At 41.0% G+C, this 23354-nt stretch overlaps 2 protein-coding genes across 5 annotated transcripts in view; one reads left to right on the top strand and one right to left on the bottom strand.

Moving 5' to 3' along the window:
- lrp2a (low density lipoprotein receptor-related protein 2a) overlaps window positions 1–13828 on the bottom strand; it is a 65794-nt gene extending 51966 nt beyond the window's left edge. For 2 of the 4 annotated variants that reach the window (XM_014164082.2, XM_014164077.2), the window contains exons 1-11: window positions 13651–13828; window positions 6723–6830; window positions 6357–6479; window positions 6038–6154; window positions 5153–5263; window positions 2613–2726; window positions 2286–2402; window positions 1473–1616; window positions 1256–1375; window positions 999–1127; window positions 314–483 (exon numbers count right to left, since the gene is read on the bottom strand). In XM_014164082.2, the coding sequence (XP_014019557.1) occupies window positions 314–483; window positions 999–1127; window positions 1256–1375; window positions 1473–1616; window positions 2286–2402; window positions 2613–2726; window positions 5153–5263; window positions 6038–6154; window positions 6357–6479; window positions 6723–6830; window positions 13651–13759 (1362 nt within the window). In that variant the 5' untranslated portion in view covers window positions 13760–13828. The remainder of the gene's footprint in view (window positions 1–313; window positions 484–998; window positions 1128–1255; window positions 1376–1472; window positions 1617–2285; window positions 2403–2612; window positions 2727–5152; window positions 5264–6037; window positions 6155–6356; window positions 6480–6722; window positions 6831–13650) is intronic. The other 2 variants (XM_014164078.2, XM_014164081.2) reach the window with 1 other exon arrangement.
- A 1275-nt stretch (window positions 13829–15103) lies between these two features.
- zgc:172182 (coiled-coil domain-containing protein 89) lies at window positions 15104–19392 on the top strand. Its single transcript, XM_014164076.2, has 7 exons — window positions 15104–15503; window positions 16403–16875; window positions 16992–17122; window positions 17209–17345; window positions 17446–17522; window positions 17904–18003; window positions 18561–19392. The coding sequence occupies exons 1-7, from the start codon at window positions 15444–15446 to the stop codon at window positions 18645–18647; spliced, it is 1065 nt and encodes a 354-aa protein (XP_014019551.1). The 5' UTR covers window positions 15104–15443; the 3' UTR covers window positions 18648–19392.
- Window positions 19393–23354: the final 3962 nt, after the last annotated feature.

Consider the following 23354-nt stretch of genomic DNA (forward strand, 5'->3'; position numbering starts at 1 on the left):
TTTCCAGATTAGACATTTTGGATTCCATTTCCAACCTACTTCCCCTTCATTATGACCCAGCCATTTGGGAGCCGACAGGTCTACCATTTGTACAGTATTAACAGTGGCGGTATCTTAAAAGATCTGTCAAAGTATTCCCTCTCCTTTGAGGGGGGCAGGTTCCTGTACAACTCAAGCATTTCCTCAAACAATAAGCCTTTCTATCCTGTGGACTGTAACTACGGTCCACTGTACATGTAATTCTAACGATGCACTGATGCCTTAACAGGGCCACAGGAACCACTCATGTGAAGTATTTTAATGCCAGTATTACCTTGTTCTGAATAGTATCCGTCCAGAAGACTCTATTGAGGAGGTAGTGGAAGTCCACCCCGACAGGGACTCCTCTGTTCTGGGAATGGACCAGGGTGCGTGAGCTGTGTCCATGGATGTCACCAATCAGCAGGTCTTGGCCATTGGAGAAGACCAGCGAGGCTACGCTAGCTACAGACAGTAGACAAGGCAATCAGTAATATAACACGCTCAAACATTTCATAATCTCTTATAAACCCCTGTCATATGCTGTTTGAGCAGTTTTCTTTTTGTTGACTGTATATACTGTATAATCATTCATTCATTTACTCAGCAGTGGAAAACAGAAAATAAATAACAATACATTTTTGTCTGTCAGTTTTGAAGCCATACTATTGGGTTGATTCAAATCTTAATCTATCCTTTAATAAAATGTTTCATTTTATGTCATTTTTAGAAACTCAAATGGTCAAGATAATTTGATCTGTATTATTAACACAGCAAATCCATCCTTGCTGCTGGCCTCAAAGTCAGAGGGGTCCACAGACATAAACGACTGGCAGAAATAACACTGTGTGCAACATTGCACCAGAAAGCAGAGCAGGCGGACAGAGGCTGGCAGACAGGAGGCTGGGTTGAGGGCCTCTAGCCAGCAGGAATGACTTTGATATGTTGAATTATATTGAAGCTCAACACTGGCCACTCACTTGAGGTGTTAGCTCTGCAGTATCGGTGCTGCTCCAGGAAATAGCCCTCTCGACAGCTGCAGCGATGGGTTCCTATCCGGTCTTCACAGAGCTGGTCGCAGACGCCCCACATCTGACAGTCGTCAAAGTCTTCACCCAAGAATAAAATAAGGAAAAAACGGAATAATTCAAAGCACACATCCCATATTCTACCTCTAGTAGCCTGAGTTTCCAGTTCTTTCAATGTACCGTAACGGAGTCAATTTATCAGTATTTACCGATACAAGAGCGGCTGTTATTGTTGTTGACAGTGTACCCAGAAGGACATGTGCAGGTTCCTCCCTCAGGAGACGCATGACAGCGATGCTCACAGCTCAGAGAAGCACACCTCCAGATACCTGACAACCACAGACAGACGCACATTACTTCCAATGTCACTTCTCAAAATAAAGGGTGCGCGTGCATGCACTTTAAACTGGTTGTGTTGTTACTGACTGCAGTTGCGTCCAGCAGTGGCGTTGGTCTCATCCTCTCCGTCTGGACATTGGGCTGTCCCATCACACAGTTGGTCCATGGGGATACACAGGCCTGAGGACGGACAGGGCCATTCTCCAGGATAGCACTCACGCGATACAGCGTCTGCAGAGAAAACAAAGTCATCTTCATTGCCTTGCTTTGAGAAAACAGCAACAGTGTGTGTGAGGTATGCATTGAAGACAGCAGCCTTATCGGAGGATTCTGCAGCCCATCCTCCAAAAACACTCTTCAGTGTGGAGGAAAAATATATATCGATCTTTTTTTTACCTTTATTTAACCAGGTAAGACCCATTGAGGTTAAAAACCTATTTTGCGAGGGTGTACTAGTAAGAAGGCAAAACCGGGAAATGGCAGCGTGTACATCAAATATTACAGAAAAATACAAAATACACACAAAAGCGTCACAAGTTACAGATACAATTCAAGATTAGAAACAACTGCGACTATCACAAACAGTGTTGTCGATCAGAGTCTTAAAAACAGGCAAGGACACTAACTCCCGTAACTTTACTATCTTTTGAAGAATTCTAAAGCTCTTTGGAGGGGTGAGCGATCAAAGAGGGACTTGACTACCACACTTTAAGGAGCACAGAGCCTAGCCCATTCCAACCATGGAGACCGGAGGTGAATCAGGTTTCGACACAGCAGTGTTTCTCACTCCTTCAAGTGTGCTTCTACTGAACCCGCTTACTGTTTCTTTTTCAGGGTTCTGGGTCCAATATTAGAAATGTGTCAAGAGGAAGGGGAGCTGTCACTCTGTAGCATCCATACCACAGCCTTTCTCATCTGCATTGTCTTCACAGTCGTCTTCTCCATCACAAAGCCAGACCTGGTGAACACAGCGACCGCTGGGGCACGTGAAGTAACTCCCTCTGCAAGTGGGATAGGCTACAGGGCAAGAGAGAGAGAGAGAAAGAGAGAGAGAGAGAGAGAGAGAGAGAGAGAGAGAGAGAAAGAGAGAGAGAGAGAAGCACATCGAAAAGGTCAGATTAAGTCCAAATTCGGGGGAGAAACATCTGGGTGAGGAGTTAAGATTAGAGGTGCAGACTATGGGTTGACAGATAGCAGTAGCGGTGCGAGGAGGGTAGAGGTACGCACTGCAGCTCTGTTCATCACTCCGGTCTCCACAGTCGTCGTCATGGTCACAGACATAGCGTTGAGGGACACACTCTCCGTTTCCGCATTGGAACAGGCCACTGCTGCAGTGCTGTGCTGAATAAAACAGACACAAAACCCCTTCAGTGACTGACTGTATGTGTCAGTTTTTCATCTTATCCCTGCTGCACTGACCGGACGAGGGCCTGGTGAAATACGTGGTCATTCGTCACAGCTAGGGCTGTGGCGGTCATACAATTTCGTCAGCCGGTGATTGTCAAGCAGATAACTGCTGGTCTCACGGTAAGTGACCGTTAATTAACATGAACACATTTAGCATCTCCTGGCTTCCACACACTGATGCAGAACTTTGGAACATCTACATTTTAAAAAGTCGAATAAATCCATGTAATATAGCCTACACCATCACAATAAATCCATGATTTATTTTAGACAGGTCTAAAGAAACATGACATGAAGAAAATGTAGTTTATTTCAGAAGAACAGAATAGCACTGTCTGAGTTGTCCTTATGTTGGCTGTGCCATATGGATGTGGGCTACACTAGTTCATTTAGCAGACAAGATTTGCTTAGAATTCCGTGGCATTATTTTATATTGTTTTGTAGTATGAAGAATACAAATGAACAAAGCGAAATCAAATAGAAAGGATATTTTCTCCAAATGATTTGAGAGAGTGTGCGAATGCGGCTATTCTGTGTTGAGCGGTTAACAAAGAAACAGGTACTCCTGTATGCTTCATTTAGAGTTATTTATGTAACGTTAGTTGTGATACAAATGTTGGGCTATATGTTTTGTACATTCTAAGGCTGCATGATGCGACTCCAATGATAATTTGAAAGAAGTTGCATGAAAGGCATAAGCTCTGCTTATGGCTGTACACACTCCAATAGTCTCTCATTAACAATTTGGCAAGCACTTGATAATGCCTCGAATTTCCCGGCTGCATCCCCTTTGTATGGCCGTAATGCCCCTAAATAAATCCATGTCTTTTGAGGCCAGTGGCTGTTGTGCCCTTGGGCTGAATATAATAATTATAATTCCCTTCTCCCGGGTGTGTGCCGGAGCACCTCTCACTCACATGACTTGATTGGGTCTTTTTCACAGGCTACAAGTGAAGACAGACACATCGGGGACGCAACTGCTCGAGTCCTTATCCAATTCCCGAGGCGCATATTGAAGATATAGGAAGAACTATCCACATTTACTTTTCATCAGCCAACAAAATGAGTCGGCCTAACAAACAGCAAAAGCACTAGCCTATGTCAATCTACTATCCCCCATAGTACAAAAGTTGACCTATTGTATTCTGAGCGAGAAATACATATTCCAAACATAGTCTGGGACAGTTGTGGGATGCGATAGATCCCAAATTAATACAACCACTAGCATCAAAAAAACTGTTTTAAGCAATGAGCCTGATGCAACAGATTAGAATGTTTAGCTTAAAATGCTGATAAACTAAGGCTATTTCTTGACATTATAAGCGTAGCAATTCGCACACGGCAGAAGGCTATAAGCGTAAATGTTCCATTAGCAGGAAAACACCATTCTCAAAAGTGACCACAAATGCGATTATGCATGTAATGCTTTTATTATAAAGGTGTATTTTCATGATGAAAATTATCTTCCCCAAACTTGAAACTCACATATATATGCCAGTTATGCTCTACAACTACTGTGAAGCGGATTAATGTGCTTAATTTTAAGAAGTTATTTGTCCACTTTAGTTGTGATACAAACCTTATCAAAACATATAGGCCTATGGGCTAGGCTACACGAGGTGTGTGACTCTGATTTGAAAAGTCACAAAAAAAAGCATGCGCTGTTTGCCTTAAGCTGGGCATCATTCACAAGTGATAAGCTAATATTGTCACCCATCACACTATTTTTGATTTAATCTTGTCTTTACATATACAAAATAATATATGTGTGAAATTTGTTTTGATTTATAATTCACCATTATCATGCACCTGTCTCGAAACAGGGGCAGCGGAACAAAATACATGTAATCTATGCATTTAAATAGAGAATGGAGGACGCTTTCCCGTGGTTCATTTTCATGCCAGCCAGGTAGGCTATACTCCTGTTTTAAAGAGAAGCAATGTGCTTAATATTAGGAAAGTTGAGAAATAAATATAGTAGGCCTAGGCTATTGAAAGCTGATGGGATCCTCCTCTTTTTAATAGAGGCCATCACTCTGTTTTCTCACGCAATTGCATAGCCTATAGAAATGTTGCGCAACATGAGCTCATGGGCTCTAATGAAGTGTTTGATTAGATTTTCGATTACATTTGCATTGATGTCAGAGTGATTAGAGGGACAATAGAGTGCTGAGTACCAGGCAGTTAGCAAGTTTGGTAGGCTACTAATGACCATCAGCAGCATCAGAGCTTGGAGAATCATAATTACCGTGACTATACGGTCACATGGAATTTGACTGCCGTCATGACTCGTGACTGGTAATGTGGCGGTAATACGGTCACCGTAACAGCCCTAGTCACGGCCAGAAGTGAACACTTACTGCAGTTGGCCTCGTCTGACCCGTCACGGCAGTCCATGACCAGATCACAGTGCTGGGTCCGGTTATAACAGGCACTGTTGGCACACCTCAGCTCTGTACACTCAGGGTAGTCTGAGAGGGAAATAAACACGACAAATCATACCAGACTGACATAGAACAAACCCATCTGTGGAATATTCAAAGAATATAAGGAATAAGCATCAAATAATTTGTTCAAAGAGGTGCATAATGCTTTCCCTTTCAAACGTCAAATGTCTCTACTAGTCTTAAACATTTCTCAAACATGAAATTTCTCAAATATCAGTAGTCTTAAGCATTCCTATATACAGTTCTCAAGTACTCAAGTATTAACACAACTATGCAATTAGCCAAATGTAACAGTCTGCTGCTAGCAGATCATTAACTTAGCTGCCGCATTGGCAGCTCTAACCCCCTTTTAATCTCATTAACAGTAGAAAATATACCCTTGAATGCTCCCCCATGAAGTCACGTTGGCAATTCACCTCTGAAATATAAAGCTTTGTACGTAATTATGGCAAACAGGCTCAGCCTGTAATGGCGCAAAGAAAATGCTAAAAGCTAATGGGAGGATAAAACACTTACAGTAAGTTTTCTAATAGCGCCACAAACAGCCCTGGCTTTTTTTCTGCCATTGTGAGATTACCAAAGTGTGCAGTGCTGTGAGTCTAACATGTCGGCACAATAATGGAATAGCAGCTGAACTTCAGCTTGACTAATCCCCAAGGAATCTGCAATCAACCTCTGACAACAAGAAGCATATTGTGGCCATTCTGTCAGTCAGCAAGCCTCTTAATCTTACAAATTGATTAAAATGCCACAGGAGCCTGAGGGAAGAAGGTAAGTAAGCCACACTGGGGAACTTACGGCAGTCTCTCTCGTCAGCCCCATCGGAGCAGTCAGGCAGCCGGTCACACCTGTACTCCCCTGGGATGCAGGCCCCATTGGTGCAGCTGAACTGCCCACTGGAGCACATCCTACCAGCTGCAGAGAGATTGAGGAGCAACTTAACCACAAGTGTAGCATTTCTCTACCCCCTTAATTGCCTTTGTCATTGATTTTTGGGTTAACATTTGTGGCACCTGTCACACTGGTGAAAAGTCTAAATAGAATATGTTGTACACTGTATGGTCTACACAGTACTTGTGTATTGATTTCCTCTAATGTAGAAAGTGCGAGAACTTACGACAGCGGTGTCTCTCATCTGAGCCGTCCTCACAGTCCTCTTCGTCGTCACAAACCCAGACATCTGGGACACACTCCCCGTCACTCAAGCACTGGAAATGACTCTCATCACATGTTACAAGGGCTGAGGACACACACAGCACATCCAATATTAGTCTCCACACTACCAGCAACAACACTCAACATGTAGGTGAAGGTCTAAAAGTAAGACAACGCCAGGTGATTCTTACACAAGATACTTCTACGAAGCAACGCTTTTGCTGCTCTTTAACAGGGAAACGTGAGTAAATGGGACAAATCCCGTTAACATGTAAAGGGAGAGGGTCCTTGTGCAGCCCAGTCCACTGTAAGAGGAGAAGTTACTCACGGCAGTCGGCTTCATCAGAATCGTCTACACAGTCTAACGTTCCATCACAACGCCAGTGCTGTGGGATGCATCGGCCTGTCCCACACCGGAACTGCCCCGTCTCACAACCTTCATACAGGAGACACAATATTACTAAAGTTAACTTCTAAAGTTATCTCCATTCCATATTTTAGACCAATTCTCAAATCCTATTTTGTAATGCCTTCAGTCCCCAGGTGCATAATTCTTCATGATCTTGATCATGATCATGTGTATTTCTAAACTAGGTCAGAAATAAGAAATCATTTCCTGCAAAAATGTCCCTCTCTACTATAGTTAGTCCAATAAATAGAAGGGACTCTTTGTGTCTCTTATCAAAACATCTAAACAGTGTTGGGTGTGTTTGGGAATGTCTCTTATTGATGAAGCATGGTGTTAACAGCATCGACAGGGCCTGGAGATGAGCGTGCCAGCCATCCTCAAAACAGTTACACAACCCTCAGCACACTCATCCCAAGCTTCCTTTTGATGTTCTCACTGAGTGGCATCTGAGGAGATAAGGTACCCCCACTCTACCTTCCCTGACGTTTTCCAGGAGATATCAACTGAAGCAGCATAGTTCAGTGGCAGAGCGCTCCGTCAGACCCGTCCGAATTGGAATGTACAATTCTCATTGTCTCTCTCTGACAACCTGATTTATGGTGCATGCTGTTCCTTGTCAGAAATGTAATTGGGATAAATAGTGGTACCAGGTGGTACCGCAACCCTTAAACCCAAATTCTTTGCTGAGGGAGATGTAAGGTGGTGGTTGGTGGTGCATGTCTGGGGTTGGTGGTCTACAGTGTCTTATCGACTACCTTTAATCACAGTCCCTGCTTGGTGAAATATGTGCTGAAGTGAAAGGTTTTACATTGCGTCAACACCTCAGTTGCAAAACAAACTGGAGACATTGTTCTAGAAACAAACGACACTGAGAAGTACAACCAGTAATACAAATGACCTCTGTTTTATTTCCAATCTATGAATCAAACACTGCCATCCGACCAATCAAATTAGACACGAAACACAAACATATATATCTTTTTTTAAACAACATTACATTTCCAAACACTGGCGGTAAGATTTTTGGATACTGATTCATTACCAGTTTTCACATAACATAAATGTGTCAATGGGCGATATCCATCGATCGATCATATGTTATACATGTATTGTGACTACTAGAAGCAAATATGCAAGTAATCAGCTATTTCCATTGCATCAGCTAGCTGTGCCATCACCAGTCAGCATGTGCATTGAGTTTCTATTAGCACAACCTTTCACGTGGTGCTTCTCTCCCACTCCAGCTATCAACATATTACTTCAAATTCCAATGGCATAGGAGCATGTTCCATGATAAGGACATGCAAAACAAGAAGACAGTGGTCAATTGCAAACAAAAAAAAGAAACCGACGTGTTGAAAATATAGCTACTGGACGATTTTGTACGAGAAAAAGGATTTTCAATCCGGCCACACCCATCTAGGCCTAATGCTAAACATGAGCTTTCATGAGATAAGGCACTGAACTAAGCATTAGTATGATGTCATCCTTTGATCTTGTGCTGATAAATTGAAATCTCTTAGGAAACTGCTGCCTTTTTTCGTCTTCTCATTTAAAATAAACATAAACTGATACGGCGTCGGTTGCACGGGTTCTACTGACATGTATCCTTTAGCAGGACGTAGAGACACCAGGAGCTATTCAAGGACAAGATGGAATTGTTGGACACTGACGTTAAGAGTCTGCCTACTTAATTAAAGAACAAGTCTGGCAAAGCATTTACCTCCGACAGGTGAAAAAAGAGCACTTCCAATGTGACCAGCACTGGACCAAACGACAAAAGCCAAGGGAAATGTTCCTTCCTCGTCAAACAGACAAACAACGTAACGAATTGACTTGGAAAATCTCAGCCCATTCGGTTGACAAATGTTGTGTGAGCGGGCACTTTATTATAGGCGAGTCAGAAGTTAATCATCTCTTTTATGTGATGTGCTCTTGAAAGATGACTCACTTCCACTTGAGTTGTGGGGTCATGACTGTGCTAAAAGCCTTGTGAGGAGCTTCTCATACCATGAGGTCTGGTCTCAGATGAATTAGCCGACACCACCAAACTGCTTTTAAACTATGCCTGCCAAAGGGGCTTCATATTTAACTAATTCAGCAGCCAATTGAGAAGCAAGCTTTTTTCCTGCTCAGTTTACTAATGATAAAATTGCTTCCCCATAAGCTCAAAGGGTGCCTTTGTTGGGAGGAAATGATCCGGGAGGTTTCAGCATCATCTGTAACATGGCAGGTAAGACCAACGGTGCATACAGTATCGGAGCAGCACAGTGACACCACTGAAACACATTTTGGTTTATCTCCGTACCCCTGAACAGACATTCAGTGGTCTAATGCTCAATGCCATTATGATCATTATAAGATCAACTCTGAATATGTCATATTTGACAATATATGGTAGATATCAGACAAATAAAACCATGTTCACTCGTTGCTTCACCCACAAGTAGGATTGCATATCAACGTCCACCAGCTTATCAACATAACACACCAACATATTTTTCAAAAGGGCAAAATATTAAAAGTGTCTTTAAGCATCAATGGACTTCAAGTTCAGAGGAAGTACACTCCTGAGGCCTCCTAGCAACAATGGACTTCAAGTTCAGAGGAAGGACACTCCTGAGGCCTTCTAGCATCAATGGCGATGTTCATAATCCCTGTTCATAATCCCTGTCTGCTATGCATTAGGTTAACAGCTTTCAACAACCTTTGCCAAAGGGAAACCAATCTTCTGAGACATTCAAATGAAGCCAGTGTTTCCTGACAGTATCAGTTCTGGGAAAGGTGACTGGCAGACTAAAGTGGACTTTTAAATGAATGTGAGCTGCTCTTACATTCAGCCATAGTCTTTTTTTAAGTCATCTGAATAACTATTCCTTCAGGAATAAATTGGTAAATTGTTTTTTTTTAAGCCAAAATGTAATAACAATGATCAAAATAGGGGCAGTCAATTACTATTAAAATAAAGTTAAGAGAAAGTGGCCAATATGATGCAAATAAACTCTTAATAATGTGGTGTCTAAGGATTGGTACTTTTTCGTTAGTGTCTTTGTTTAGCCTGTTTTGTTTAGTTTGGTGTTTTCTTTTTGTCCCTCTCTCTGACCATGTCTTTTGTAATTAGCCATCTTAAACCCACAGCAGGCGAGAACCCCACACTATCCACAGAGAAAGATAAGGGCGCCCTACTACTGCCAAACAAAGAGGAGCAGCAGAGGAATTTTCATTAGAATGAAGCCTGCCAATGCCTCAGACCCCACTGTGAAATCACAATGGCACAATGGAAGAGCCAGCAGGGCTTCAACCTCATAACTGGAAGTGTCACCACGCCAAATGGACTATGGAGAGGGATAGCAGAATGCAGAATACAGTATAGCTTCCTGCAAAAAAACACAAGTTTAACAGAATCCCCCCCACCCCCCCACCCCCCTTCCCCAAAACATCTCTTTCCAATCATGTGGGGGCCCTGAGAGAGTTGTAGCCTCTTTCATCAATACCGCCTTGTTTTTGTGCGTCCCCTCGCACTCTCTGAATGTGTGTCTAGAAAACGGCTGGCAGCGTGGAGCGCTGGATCCGTCCATGCTGTTAGAGTGAAGTGCTCCTGCTCCATTTCATATGGAAATCAATTCAACAGAATGCAGTCAATTGCTGAACAACTGACTTTGGCTCTTGCTGCCACACACAAAACAGAGAAAAGCCCAAGGGAGTTTGGTATTGGCATAGGTACAAAAGGAGGCAAGAAATAGTGAGTGAGGAATGAAGCTGTACTTCTAATTCTAACTTGAAAAAAACATGTATAAAGTTTTAACACATTTGTAAGGCTAGATTTGACTAGAAATGTGTAAAAAGCAACAGAGATGGAGATGTTACACTACACTTCTGCAGGAGGTCAAAGGGTTTTGTTCACACTGCCTCTGACAAACTGTCACTCAACACAACATGAGCATTGTTAGCCTAAACCTTGCACCCTATGCATCACATAATAGTCTGGGACCTGGGTTGAGAGTGCTGTATAGTGGGAAAGGATTAGCCCTTCATTTGAGTCAACTGTGCTAACTTCTGCTCCCCTTTCCAAAACAGCGTTAACGTTGCTCATGGATTTACACCGGAAAAGGCCGCAGCATCTTTAAGATTTAGCACGCACATGCTGGCCAAGGTTTCTGTGCCTTCTAAAATTTCAACATCAACCCGCAAGTGTTTTTTTGTAGTGCTATAAAACAAATGAACTAATAATAGGTTAGGCTCAATGAATGTGAGCAACTGAAAACACCTATTTGAGTTAGTAGGGGAAATGTTAATTAGTCAACCCCATATCCCGCTGTACTAGATAACGTGTGGAACACTTTGAACATCTTGTTCATCCTGGTTTAATTGTATGTTTTTTTTCAAAATAAATCGCGCATGTTTCTCACAAGATCCTGAATGACCAAGGTTGTTTGGCAAATGATTGAGGTTTGAAAGGCATTTAGCCCCAATATTCAATCAATTAACCTGCAAAAACATGTTTTGAACGGCCACGGTCAAATCAAATCAAATTGTATCAGTCACATACACATATTTAGCAGATGTTATTGCGGGTGTAGAGAGATGCTTGCCACCAAGTCCAGTTCCTTTGTTACCTTCTATTGTAACATTAAATCACCCTACAAGTGTGTCACACTAACCATTATTTCAACACAGGCGTTTTACAACACTTTTAATGCCTCTTGATAATAAGCCACAAAAGACTGTCTGTCACACATTACATTATCATCAAGTTGAGCCACATTAGCTTTTTTTTAATTTGATTTAACCGTTATTTAACTAGGCAAGTCAGTTAAGAACAAATTCTTATTTGCAATGACAGCCTACCGGGGTACTGCCTTGTTCAGGGGCAGAATGACAGATTTTTACCTTGTCGGCTCTGGGATTCAATCCAACAACCTTGCGGTTTCTGTCCCAACGGGCTAACCACTAGGCTACCTGCTGCCCCAGCATTGGAGAAACTTTGACAGGGCAAAAATGAGTGTGAACCCTATCCCTGGAGGACCCAGCGGAAATTAGGCTCAATGGATTAGAGAAAGTAACCTGTCCTCCAAGGCCCTTTTTGTCATTTCCTCTCAAACGCATGCTGGATAAATCTGGATTAAATCAACCATTCCTACCTCAAATTTCTGAGGAGATCAACAAGTGCCATGATGCAAAACTGCAAAAGATGCAGGATGTACATGAGGCCTATTCCTAGTCAATGCAGTTAAAACTTGGTATATACTGAAACAGACGACTTTGATGACCTATTTACTTCAATGTCTTTTTAAACTACGATGACACAAATCCTTGGTACATCATTGTTCATTTCTAAGGGACAAGCCTGCTAATTACTAACATGAAAACGCTGGCCAAGCCCTGATTTGACTCAATATTATAATGAATTATGGCGAAGACCATGCTCATAGCCTCAGCTTGTAGAGATCACTACCATATTATGTACTAAAAAATGGCACTGGATAATTTCAATTATTACATTTGATTGAGATATTTGTGTTTTTTTATTTGATTATTTTGTCATACTTTCTTATTTTGTATTGCCTTGGAATGTACAATAGCCTTTATAGTGCAATGCAGCTAAAATAAAATAAAGAAGAAAGAAGAGGTTGTAAGAACTTTCCCCTTGAAGTTTACATACACTCTTTTGCCTGTTGTTGCTTAGGTAGAAATAGTCACTTTCAGCAGCAGCAGCAGCAGCAGCAGCTGCAGCGTAATTAGTTGCTTGATTCACACTAAGGAGATTACATACTAAGGGTTGAGCAAAAAGAAAGCAGATTACAATTTGAGCAGTAGGGTATAGGCTACACTAGTATGCAAGAGACAAAGATAACAGTATTTCAGATCTATCAAACAAGGTATATGACTAGTTTCTACCACATTTTAAAGAAAATGGGTCCTTGAATTAAGGCCATATAATTAGTTAGCATCTATAGAGGTTTTGCACTAGGCAAGCCGTTGAGTTCCTCTGAATAAGATTTGTACCAGTAGCTTGCAGTCCACACAGATTGTCTGCAAGTCACATGCTCACTTCTGTTACCTAGCAACGACAAAGCTCAGGCAAAAGTTCTCCAAGAGAGAACTTCAAATCGGTCTGAGGCAGGCTTTGTGCTCAATACAAGCTTTAATAATGTTTAGAGTGGAATAGTTTTGTTAAATAAGTCAGATATTGTAAATTATATTAAATTAATTCTGTATTTATTGGTTGCAAAAAAATATGTGTAGTGCTGGGGAAATAACTGGTCAAGGAGTTGGTAAGATTTGACAAAATAAATTCTGATTTTTTTATATAGAAAGTAGAGATCACTTTATAAAAATATAACTGTATGTTTTGTCATCTACACTGGACAGGTGCAGTGAAATTTGTTGTTTTACAGCTCAGCCATAGTAGTACGGTGGCCCTGGAGCAAATTAGGGTTAAATGCCTTGCTCAAGGGAACATCAACAGATTTGTCACCTTGTTGGCTCAGGTATTCGAACAAGAGACCTTTCAGTTACTTACTGGCCCAATGCTCTAACCGCTAGTGCCTATCACTTAAAATAGGCCAAGCATTGTACAAACATGGCTAAATGGCTTGTTTTTGACTTATAGATAGCCAAATTAGATGATTGTTTGCCTATCAACATCTTAGCTGAGTAAAATATGTCTTCAAAAAACAACCCCAATAACTACAAATCAGGCCACTTTACCAGATAGGTGTTACTGGTGTCTATGTACAAGTGGTTGACATTTTCTCATCCAGGGCAGATATAGGCTACACAAACAACTCTCAGCAGGTTCACAATGAATAAAGGCTGTGTTTAGATGAGTTTAGGATACTCTTACCTTGTGAATGACAGCGGAAAGTACAGAAAATCAATATAACAAGAAGTTTTGCAAGTACTGCTCTCCACATTCTGATGCTGGGTCCCGGCTGGTCCGTCCAGCTCCTCATGAAGCCGGGCAGATGGAGGTGCTCTAGGGACTGAGATGCTGTTGCTTGCCTCTCTCTTTTTTGTCCCGCTAGTTGATGAAAAGGGGCGTGCACAAAGCCAGAGACGGTCGCTCCCCCAACCCCGGCCCTGCCGATAAAACCCTTAAACCGCGCGCCCTGGAATCTGCATTATTCCATTGCCCGGGGTGTCTCATCTACACGTGACTTGACATTGCGTTGTCCATCAGACAGCTAGGTAGGCCCTAATGGTGGCAACATTAGTGAAATAATAACGCAGCATTTTGTTGTCTTGTTGTCTAAACATCGATAATAATTACTCTCGATGTAAATCAAAACAACATGGATATCGCCTAAAATAGCCCCATTCGCAAATAATTCCCTGGAGCCTTTATTTTTTAGAAAGCTGAATTGAAAGATTTATGTCCTAGGTCTTAAACATGTATTAATTTACTGTTTATCTATTTACTATTTATTTAGTAGCCTATTTGATTAACTCAGCAGCAGGCAAATAAAAAACACAACTGTTGCTCTTCTTCTACCATGCTCACATGATCTTTCACATCCAGTGAGTGATGTCTAAAATGAATAAGACAATTATTTGTCATAAGAGTAAAATAAACGAATCAATTATAGGTTATGTTGTTGCCAGAGCATTGTTGAATGTTATTTTTTGTTCTGACTGAAAGGACTCAACGTTATTCAGCTTCAGGGTGACCTTGGTGTGTTGGTACGGGACTACACCGGGGTCAAGGCTCGCTTCAATTACATGGGGTGCACTGGGGCAGGACCATCATTTCAAGACCCAGATCATGATAAATGTTTTTTTTTAAAGCTGTAAAATGAGATGAAATCGACTAATCAATAAATATAGTCCTGCAAGTTGGATCACTATTTAATCCTGTAAATGACTGTCTAATAATCACATACTTTAGGTCTACAAGCAAGGTTTCACCCAATAAATCCATTGAATATCCAAAAATAGTTTGATTTGAAATATAAACTGTGCCTCAAGCTTTGCACTTTCGCTCTTTTTCTTAAAAAATCATGATGTGCTGGGTATCATGCATAGCCAAATACATTTTATTGTTTTTGTACTCCTCGATAACTATCTATTTGTGTACATTGCTTTTAAATATTGGTGTTACGGAAATTAACGAAGGATTGGGTCTGGGACCATGTTTGCGAGCCACTTTAGATGGGCCTCACGTTTCGATGTGTAGCATGCAAACCCACTTATGAGAGGCGCAGCAGCCCCATCATGTGGTGCAGAGGAGGAAATTCCGAACAACGTAACATAGCATTCCCTTTTCCATTTCCATTGTGCATTTGTGTCGAGCTGTATAATTCCGTGGCTCATGTCATTTGGCACAAGCTAATTAGCCAAATGAATACATACAAAACCAACTACGTTATTAATAAATGTAACAATTCTGGTCAAACATGATTCATGTTGGTGTGTGCCACCGCTCACAAAGAAATGGTGCGATGAAATGTAAAGACGGGAGGGGAGAAAATGGTTTCGGGTAGAAGCAACTGAAATGACAGTTGCCAGTAGCAACAGCTGAAACTTTGCGGCTCTCCAACAAGACCCGTTGTGAAAGACTCGTTGAAGTAGTAACGTTAAGTGAACGATAGTGATTTACGCATCTCGAAGCTCGTATACCTTTTTCTAAAGGCAGTCGACATGGCATCACCCCACAGAAGTCCAAAAGACTTAAGGAAGATGATAAGAGAGACCAAACAAGTAAGAAACAGTACCAGGTTATTATCATTTCAAGAAACGTCGACGTCCGGCTCTGCCAGATACAAGCTACTGTAGCTAGCTAGCTAGCTAACGTTAACCATCTAATTTACTCGTCAACATTAGCAGTAAAACACGTTTTGTTTTGCATTAATTTAGGATATCTGAAGACCGCATGGCCAATCTTATGGGAATATACATTTAAATTCCTTCGAATTAAAACAAGATTGCATTGCAATGAATAATGTATAGCTAGCTAATTGTCTGACTGACAGATTATCTGCTGTTCACTTGCTCCAGGCTGCTTGCACTTGCAGACGGGAAATGTTTGCTACAATGTTACGAATGATTGGAAACAAATAGTTTTCTCGTGGAACTTCTCAGTGGAAGTAAAATGTTGCAATGTTGGTGACAGCAGGGTTGCGCGGTTGATAGGAAACTTCAGTTTGGGACACACTGGTAACCTCACGCCTAACCTTAAATGAAGACCAAAACGCCGATTTTTACGATATAGACCATTTTTACTTTGCGGCTGTGGTAACTAGTGTAAACCAGCCTGACTGGACTAGGAACAGTTAAGCCAAAGGATGTATGTAGTACTGCTACGACCCGTGGGCCAAGTGCAGCCTAAAAACAGTTTTAAAGTGGCCTGCAACATTTATAAAATTATATGAAATGTGGCCCACAAGAGAAAATAAAACACAAAACAATTTGGTTCTGGTAATGTTTCATAACTACAGGACCTTACAGGTACGTAAAATCTAAGAAAATTGCCTCAGATGAGTGTTTTTATAGCAAGAGAGACCTGGTTAACAGTATCACTGTAACATGAGTGCCTAATGTAAGTCAACTAGGCTAGGCTACATGTCTATACATTTCACATGATTTATTTTCTCCTCCAGGACATGGACGATGTCCACAAGTCTTTAGAGAAACTGCGTGGCCTTTCCCTGGAAGAGAGGACGGAGTCAGGGATGATGCGGTCAAGGATAGACGAGCAATCGAGTTTGATTTGCATTTTGAAACAAAGAGCAGACGACATGCTTCTTCGTTGTCAGGCTCTGGAGCGGATCAACTCTGAGTTAGAAGACCTGAGAGCAGACGTACAGACCGAACTTGACAAGGAAAAGAAGAGATCCATGCAGTTAGAGCAAAGATTTATGGATCTGGCAGCCAACCATCAGGAACTGATACATTTCAAGGACGAGTACAAAAGACAGAATGCCAAACTAAAACAGGAGAACGAACGACTTCGGGAAGAGAACGAGAAACTTTTCTCTAAAGACTTACAAGACAAAGAAGCAGTTGTTTTGAAACTAACGCAAGAACTGAGAGACCTTGCTGAGCAACATAGAAGTCTGGATGATGAATATCAGTACGAATGCACCATTTGTTTTTCTATTTAGATTTATGGTTGCATTTAGTGAATGTGGACTGACTTCATCCGATGTAGGAGTGGTATAACAATAGGTATATATTTTTTCCCAACAGGGGAAAAACAACTGGATTCAAGACCAAACTTAAAGGGCTCATAGATCTCCATCAAACTAAGGAGACGTCCTTACAAGATGAATTGCATGATGCTCAAAGACAGCTGAGCGATGCAGTGGAGATGTGCACGGGTGAGTTTGGCTGTATAATTCTGTTTCCCAAAAAATATCTGCCCTAAATGAGAAATATGACCGCTTTTCTGATTTCTCTCGACCAGAACTGGATCAACAGCTTAAAAAAGCAAGAGAAAATGATTCATTGAAAGAGACAGAGATGCAGAAACAAATTGAGGTCTTGGCCAAGGAAAAAGACAAATTCTTGGATCTTTCAATGCAAAGGGGGAAACTAATACAGGTAATGCATAACATACATAATTTTTTTTTAAACAGAATGGCAGTTTTAACCACACATGGAAGCAGTTCAGCCAATTCATAATAGTTCTGCCTTTTGAAAGGATAAACAGGTGGAAATCCAGCAGTTAGAGACAAAAAGGCAAGAGGTGGAAAAAAACAGGGCTGCTGCAGAAGAAAGGTATGTATTTAATGGTTTAAAGGCCCAGTGCAGTCAAAAATGTGATTTCCTGTGTTTTATATATATATTTCCACACTATGAAGTTATAATACTGTGAAAATGATGATGATGCCTGTTTAGTGTAAGAGCTGTTTTGGTGGGATGGAGTTTTGGCCTGCTTGATGGCATCACCAGGTGGTAAATTAGTTAAAATGAATAGAACAATAAGAACGAGTGTTCCAAATCTCTCCCCTCTCATACCACTCCCAGACAGTCCTAGTAAAATTCTTGCTTGAGAAATTGAGATAAAAAAAACGGCTGCACTGGGCCTTTAAAATGCAGTCCAATAGTGGCACATATTATGTACATACAGTCTGTATATCAAATATGTCTCTGCTTTAGGTTTGAAAGAGAGGCAGCTGTGGTGAACACTAATTTGAAAGTCAAAGAACTCCAGAATGCTCTTGATCAGTCTGTGAACACTTGCAACAAGCTGAAGAAGGTTAGTTGAAATGTGGAAAAACCAATGATGTATATAAAACCTGGATTGCTAATGCTATGTATTGGCGATTGAGAGGCTTTGAAGACACTGGTCGGCCATATTGCACTCCCCAGTCCTCCATAGCAAGGAATCAATGGAATTCTCCAGTATTTCAATTAAATGTATGAAGGACAAAATTACATATATTTATGTATTTTTTGTTGTAGTGGGGACAGTATAATTAGTCATCTCTTAAATGAATACTTTAAATAAAATGTTTTTCAATTTGTTTCTATTTTATGTTTATCTCATAAAATATAATTTAAAAGTATCCATTAAGGTGTCTGTAATAGAATACATGTGACAAAAACGAATGAATGCATTTCTATAGCTTCCAAAATATTTTTTACAATGTTGGGGGAGTGCCAAGATGGAGGCACGGTGTCTTCAACACACCGCCGTCTAATTCTTCATCTAGTGTGTATGTATAAATCATTGGGATAAACTGACTTTGCAATATTGCAAAAGAGTTGCTATAGAAGTTCTATCGTGCTCAATTGTACACAATTATTTCATAGGATTTTGAAGCCTATAAAAACCACAGCACCGACCTACTTGAAAAGGAAAAGGAGTTAAATGCCAAGCTGCGCCATATGATTGGCTAAGACTACCATTCCATCCACCCATTCACTGATGTAATAAGATAAGAGTATGAATTTACTTCTCTCCCAGGCCCACCCATGGCTGTGCCCATGCACAGTCATGTGAAATCCATAGATTAGGGCCTAATGAGTTACTTTCAATTGACAGATTTCCTTATATGAACTGTAACTCAGTAAAATCATTGAAATTGTTGCATGTTGAGTTTATATTGTTGTTCGGTGTATTTACATTGTGTGCACATGCTTCATGTGATAGAAATCTGAACATACTACCTGCGCATTGAACATTTGGATTAATTATAACTTCCTGTGGATATATTGTTTTGAATTCATTCCTACATAACGACTAACCATGCAGACAAACGGTAGAGAAGTTAAAATGTAATTTTATCCAACATCCAGGCTTGTAGAGGACCTGAGAGGACCATTTCAAACACAAACACTGAAATGTCCCAGACGGTGGATTTAGAAATTCTTCCGTCTGGTCCCCAGGCAAGTGTTGAGAGAGCGGCTGGGGCTCTACTGAATGCTTCTAGGGTATTAAACCCTGGCTTAAGAGCTTGCAGAGCCCCGGTGCAGCAGCGTCAGAACCCAACATGGTGAATATGGCTGAAGGTTGAAAAGAGACGGTGCACTATAACTTTTATATGGAGAAGCCATATGAAAATTCTGGCTTAGTTTACGTCTCTCTCACAAGAGGGCAGTGCAGGGTGTGTGTGTGTGTGTGTGTGTGTGTGTGTGTGTGTGTGTGTGTGTGTGTGTGTGTGTGTGTGTGTGTGTGTGTGTGTGTGTGTGTGTGTGTGTGTGTGTGTGTGTGAGCTTTTGACCATTGGAACGTTGTTATTTATCAGGCTTGAACATGTTGCTGTTACCTGGCTAATTCTTCTCATGATAAATTATTGACAACTATATGCAGTTGAAGTCGGAAGTTTACATACACCTTAGCCAAATACATTTAAACTCAGTTTTTCACAATTCCTGACATTTAATCCTAGTAAAAATTCCCTTTCTTAGGTCAGTTAGGATCACCAATTTATTGTGGAATGTAAAATGTCAGAATAATAGTAGAGAGAATGATTTATTTCAGCTTTTATTTCTTTCATCACATTCCCAGTGGGTCAGAAGTTTACATACACTCAATTAGTATTTGGTAGAATTGCCTTTAAATAGTTTAACTTGGGTCAAACGTTTCGGGTAGCCTTACACAAGCTTCCCACAATAAGTTGGGTGAATTTTTGCCCATTCCTCCTGACAGAGCTGGTGTAACGAAGTCAGGTTTCTAGGCCTCCTTGCTCGCAAATGCTTTTTCAGTTCTGCCCACAAATGTCCTATAGGATTGAGGTCAGGGCTTTGTGATGGCTACTCCAATACCTTGACTTTGTTGTCCTTAAGCCATTTTGCCACAACTTTGGAAGTATGCTTGGGTCATTATCCATTTGGAAGACCCATTTGCGACCAAGCTTTAACTTCCTGACTGATGTCTTGAGATGTTGCTTCAATATATCCACATAATTTTCCTCCTCATGATACCATCTATTTTGTGAAGTTCACCAGTCCCTCCTGCAGCAAAGCACCCCCACAACATGATGCTGCCACCCCTGTGCTTCATGGTTGGGATGGTGTTCTTCGGCTTGCAAGCCTCCCCCTTTTTCTTCCAAACATAACGATGGTCATTATGGCCAAACAGTTCTATTTTTGTTTCATCAGACCAGAGGACATTTATCCAGAAAGTATGATCTTTGTCCCCATGTGTAGTTGCAAACCGTAGTCTGGCTTTTTTTATGGCGGTTTTGGAGCTGTGGCTTCTTCCTTGCTGAGCGGCCTATCAAGTTATGTCGATTATAGGACTCGTTTTACTGTGGAAATAGATACTTTTGTACCTGTTTCCTCCAGCATCTTCACAATGTCCTTTGTTGTTGTTCTGGGATTGATTTGCACTTTTTGCATCAAAGTACGTTCATCTCTAGGAGACAGAACGCGTCTCCTTCCTGAGCGGTATGACGGCTGCGTGGTCCCATGGTGTTTATACTTGCGTACTATTGTTTGTACAGATGATCGTGATACCTTCAGGCATTTGGAAATTGCTCCCAAGGAAGAACCAGACTTGTGGAGGTGTACGATTTTTTTTTCTGAGGTCTTAGCTGATTTCTTTTGATTTTCCTATGATGTCAAGTAAAGAGGCACTGTTTTAAGGTAGGCCTTAAAATACATCCACAGGTACACCTCCAATTGACTCAAATGATGTCAATTAGCCTAAAGCCATGACATCATTTTCAGGAATTTTCCGAGCTGTTTAAAGGCACAGTCAATTTAGTGTATGTAAACTTCTGACCCACTGGAATTGTGATACAGTGAGTTAATTATAAGTGAAATAATCTCTGTAAACAATTGTTCAAAAAATTACTTGTCATGCACAAAGTAGATGTCCTAACCGACTTGCCAAAACTATAGTTTGTTAACAAGAAATTTGTGGAGTGGTTGAAAAACGAGATTTAATGACTCCAACCTAAGTGTATGTAAACTTCCGACTTCAACTGTAGTAACTGCTTATTATAGGAGTTATTTTGTCATCACATTTCTTAGAAAAACATAAACACACAGAACGAGAGAGAGAGCTTTTAATCATTGTCTTTTGACCATTGGAACGTTGTTATATCAGGCTTTGTTACGTTGTTACCTGTACCTAATTCTTTGCATGATAAATTATTAACAGCTATTAACCTAAAAAAGGTTGTGATGACAAAACAACTCCTACAATAAGCAGTAGAACTGAATGCCAAATGTCATGTTGCGCCAGAAGATTATCCTCTGGCCATCTCCCACTTTTCAGTATATGCTAAACTGATTTGCAGATCTCAATATATTTTCTATAGGTAGTTAAAAAGCCTGGTAGTATATGACATACATTATACTGTGTTCCTGACACTTATGATTTGTAAATCACTACTCAGTGCTCGTTACTTTTGATAAATTAGGCCTGTACGGATAGGCAAGTAATAGTTACTGCAGCTGTGTCTGTAAATAGGTGCAGACAAATGATCAAATAATTATATTTAGGCCTATAAGAAACGTAACAAAAAAGAACACACCATTATCTTATGTTGTGTTACCTAAAACAACTGGTAAATCTATGTTTACACCACTTGTGATCTAATTGGCTCGTTCTGCTGTATCTGTTTCACGCATTGAAGATGAAACCCTTACAAGCTTCAAAAATCAATGATAGTGGCCCCTTTCTTGACATTTTAACAAGTGAAATGCAAGCTGACAGCCATCTGACTTACTTATACCAGGGTCATCCTAAGTGGGATATAAACTCGGCAAAAAAAGAAATGTCCTCTCACTGTCAACTGCATTTATTTTCAGCAAACTTAACAAGTGTAATATTTGTATGAACATACCAAGATTCAACAACTGAGACATAAACTGAACAAGTTCCACAGACATGTGACTAACAGAAATGGAATAATGTGTCCCTGAACAAAGGGGGATCAAAATCAAAAGTAACAGTCAGTATCTGGTGTGGCCACCAGCTGCATTAAGTACTGCAGTGCATCTCCTCCTCATGGACTGCACCAGATTTGCCAGTTCTTGCTGTGAGATGTTACCCCACTCTTCCACCAAGGAAGAGTGGGGTAACCACCTGTCTTGCAGTAAATCACACACAGAACGAGCAGTATGGCTGGTGGCATTGTCATGCTGGAGGGTCATGTCAGGAAGAGCCTGCAGGAAGGGTACCACATGAGGGAGGAAGATGTCTTCCCTGTAACGCACAGCGTTGAGATTGCTTGCAATGACAACAAGCTCAATCCAATGATGCTGTGACACACTGCCCCAGACCATGACGGACCTTACAACAGGCCTCCAAGCCCTCCGTCCAGCCTCTCTCAGCCTATTGCGGACAGTCTGAGCACTGATGGAGGGATTGTGTGTTCCTGGTGTAACTCGGGCAGTTGCTGTTGCCATCCTGTACCTGTCCGCAGGTGTGATGTTCGGATGTACCGATCCTGTGCAGGTGTTGTTACACGTGGTCTGCCACTGCGAGGATGATCAGCTGTCCATCCTGTTTCCCTGTAGCGGTGTCTCACAGTACAGACATTGCAATTTATTGCCCTGGCCACATCTACAGTCCTCATGCCTCCTTGCAGCATGCCTAAGGCACGCTCACGCAGATGAGCAGGGACCCTGGACATCTTTCTTTTGGTGTTTTTCAGAGTCAGTAGAAAGGCCTCTTTAGTGTCCTAAGTTTTCATGACTGTGACCTTAATTGCCTACCGTCTGTAAGCTGTTAGTGTCTTAACGACCGTTCCACAGGTGCATGCTCATTAATTGTTTATGGGAAACAGTGTTTAACCCCTTTACAATGAAGATCTGAGCTGTTCTTGCCATAATATGGACTTTTACCAAATAGAGCTATCTTCTGTATACCACCCCTACCTTGTCACAACTTGGCTGAAACGCATTAAGAAGGAAAGAAATTCAACAAATTAACTTTTAACAAGGCACACCTGTTCATTGAAATGCATTCCAGGTGACTACCTAATGAATCTGGTTGAGAGAATGCCAAGAGTGTGCAAAGCTGTCATCAAGGCAAAGGGTGGCTACTTTGAAGAATCTCAAATATAAAATATATTTAGATTTATCACTTTTTTTTGGTTTCTACATTATTGTATATGTGTTATTTCATAGTTCTGATGTCTTCACTATTAT

The sequence above is a fragment of the Salmo salar genome, chromosome ssa21, assembly GCF_905237065.1.
Source record: "Salmo salar chromosome ssa21, Ssal_v3.1, whole genome shotgun sequence".
Taxonomy (NCBI): domain Eukaryota; kingdom Metazoa; phylum Chordata; class Actinopteri; order Salmoniformes; family Salmonidae; genus Salmo; species Salmo salar.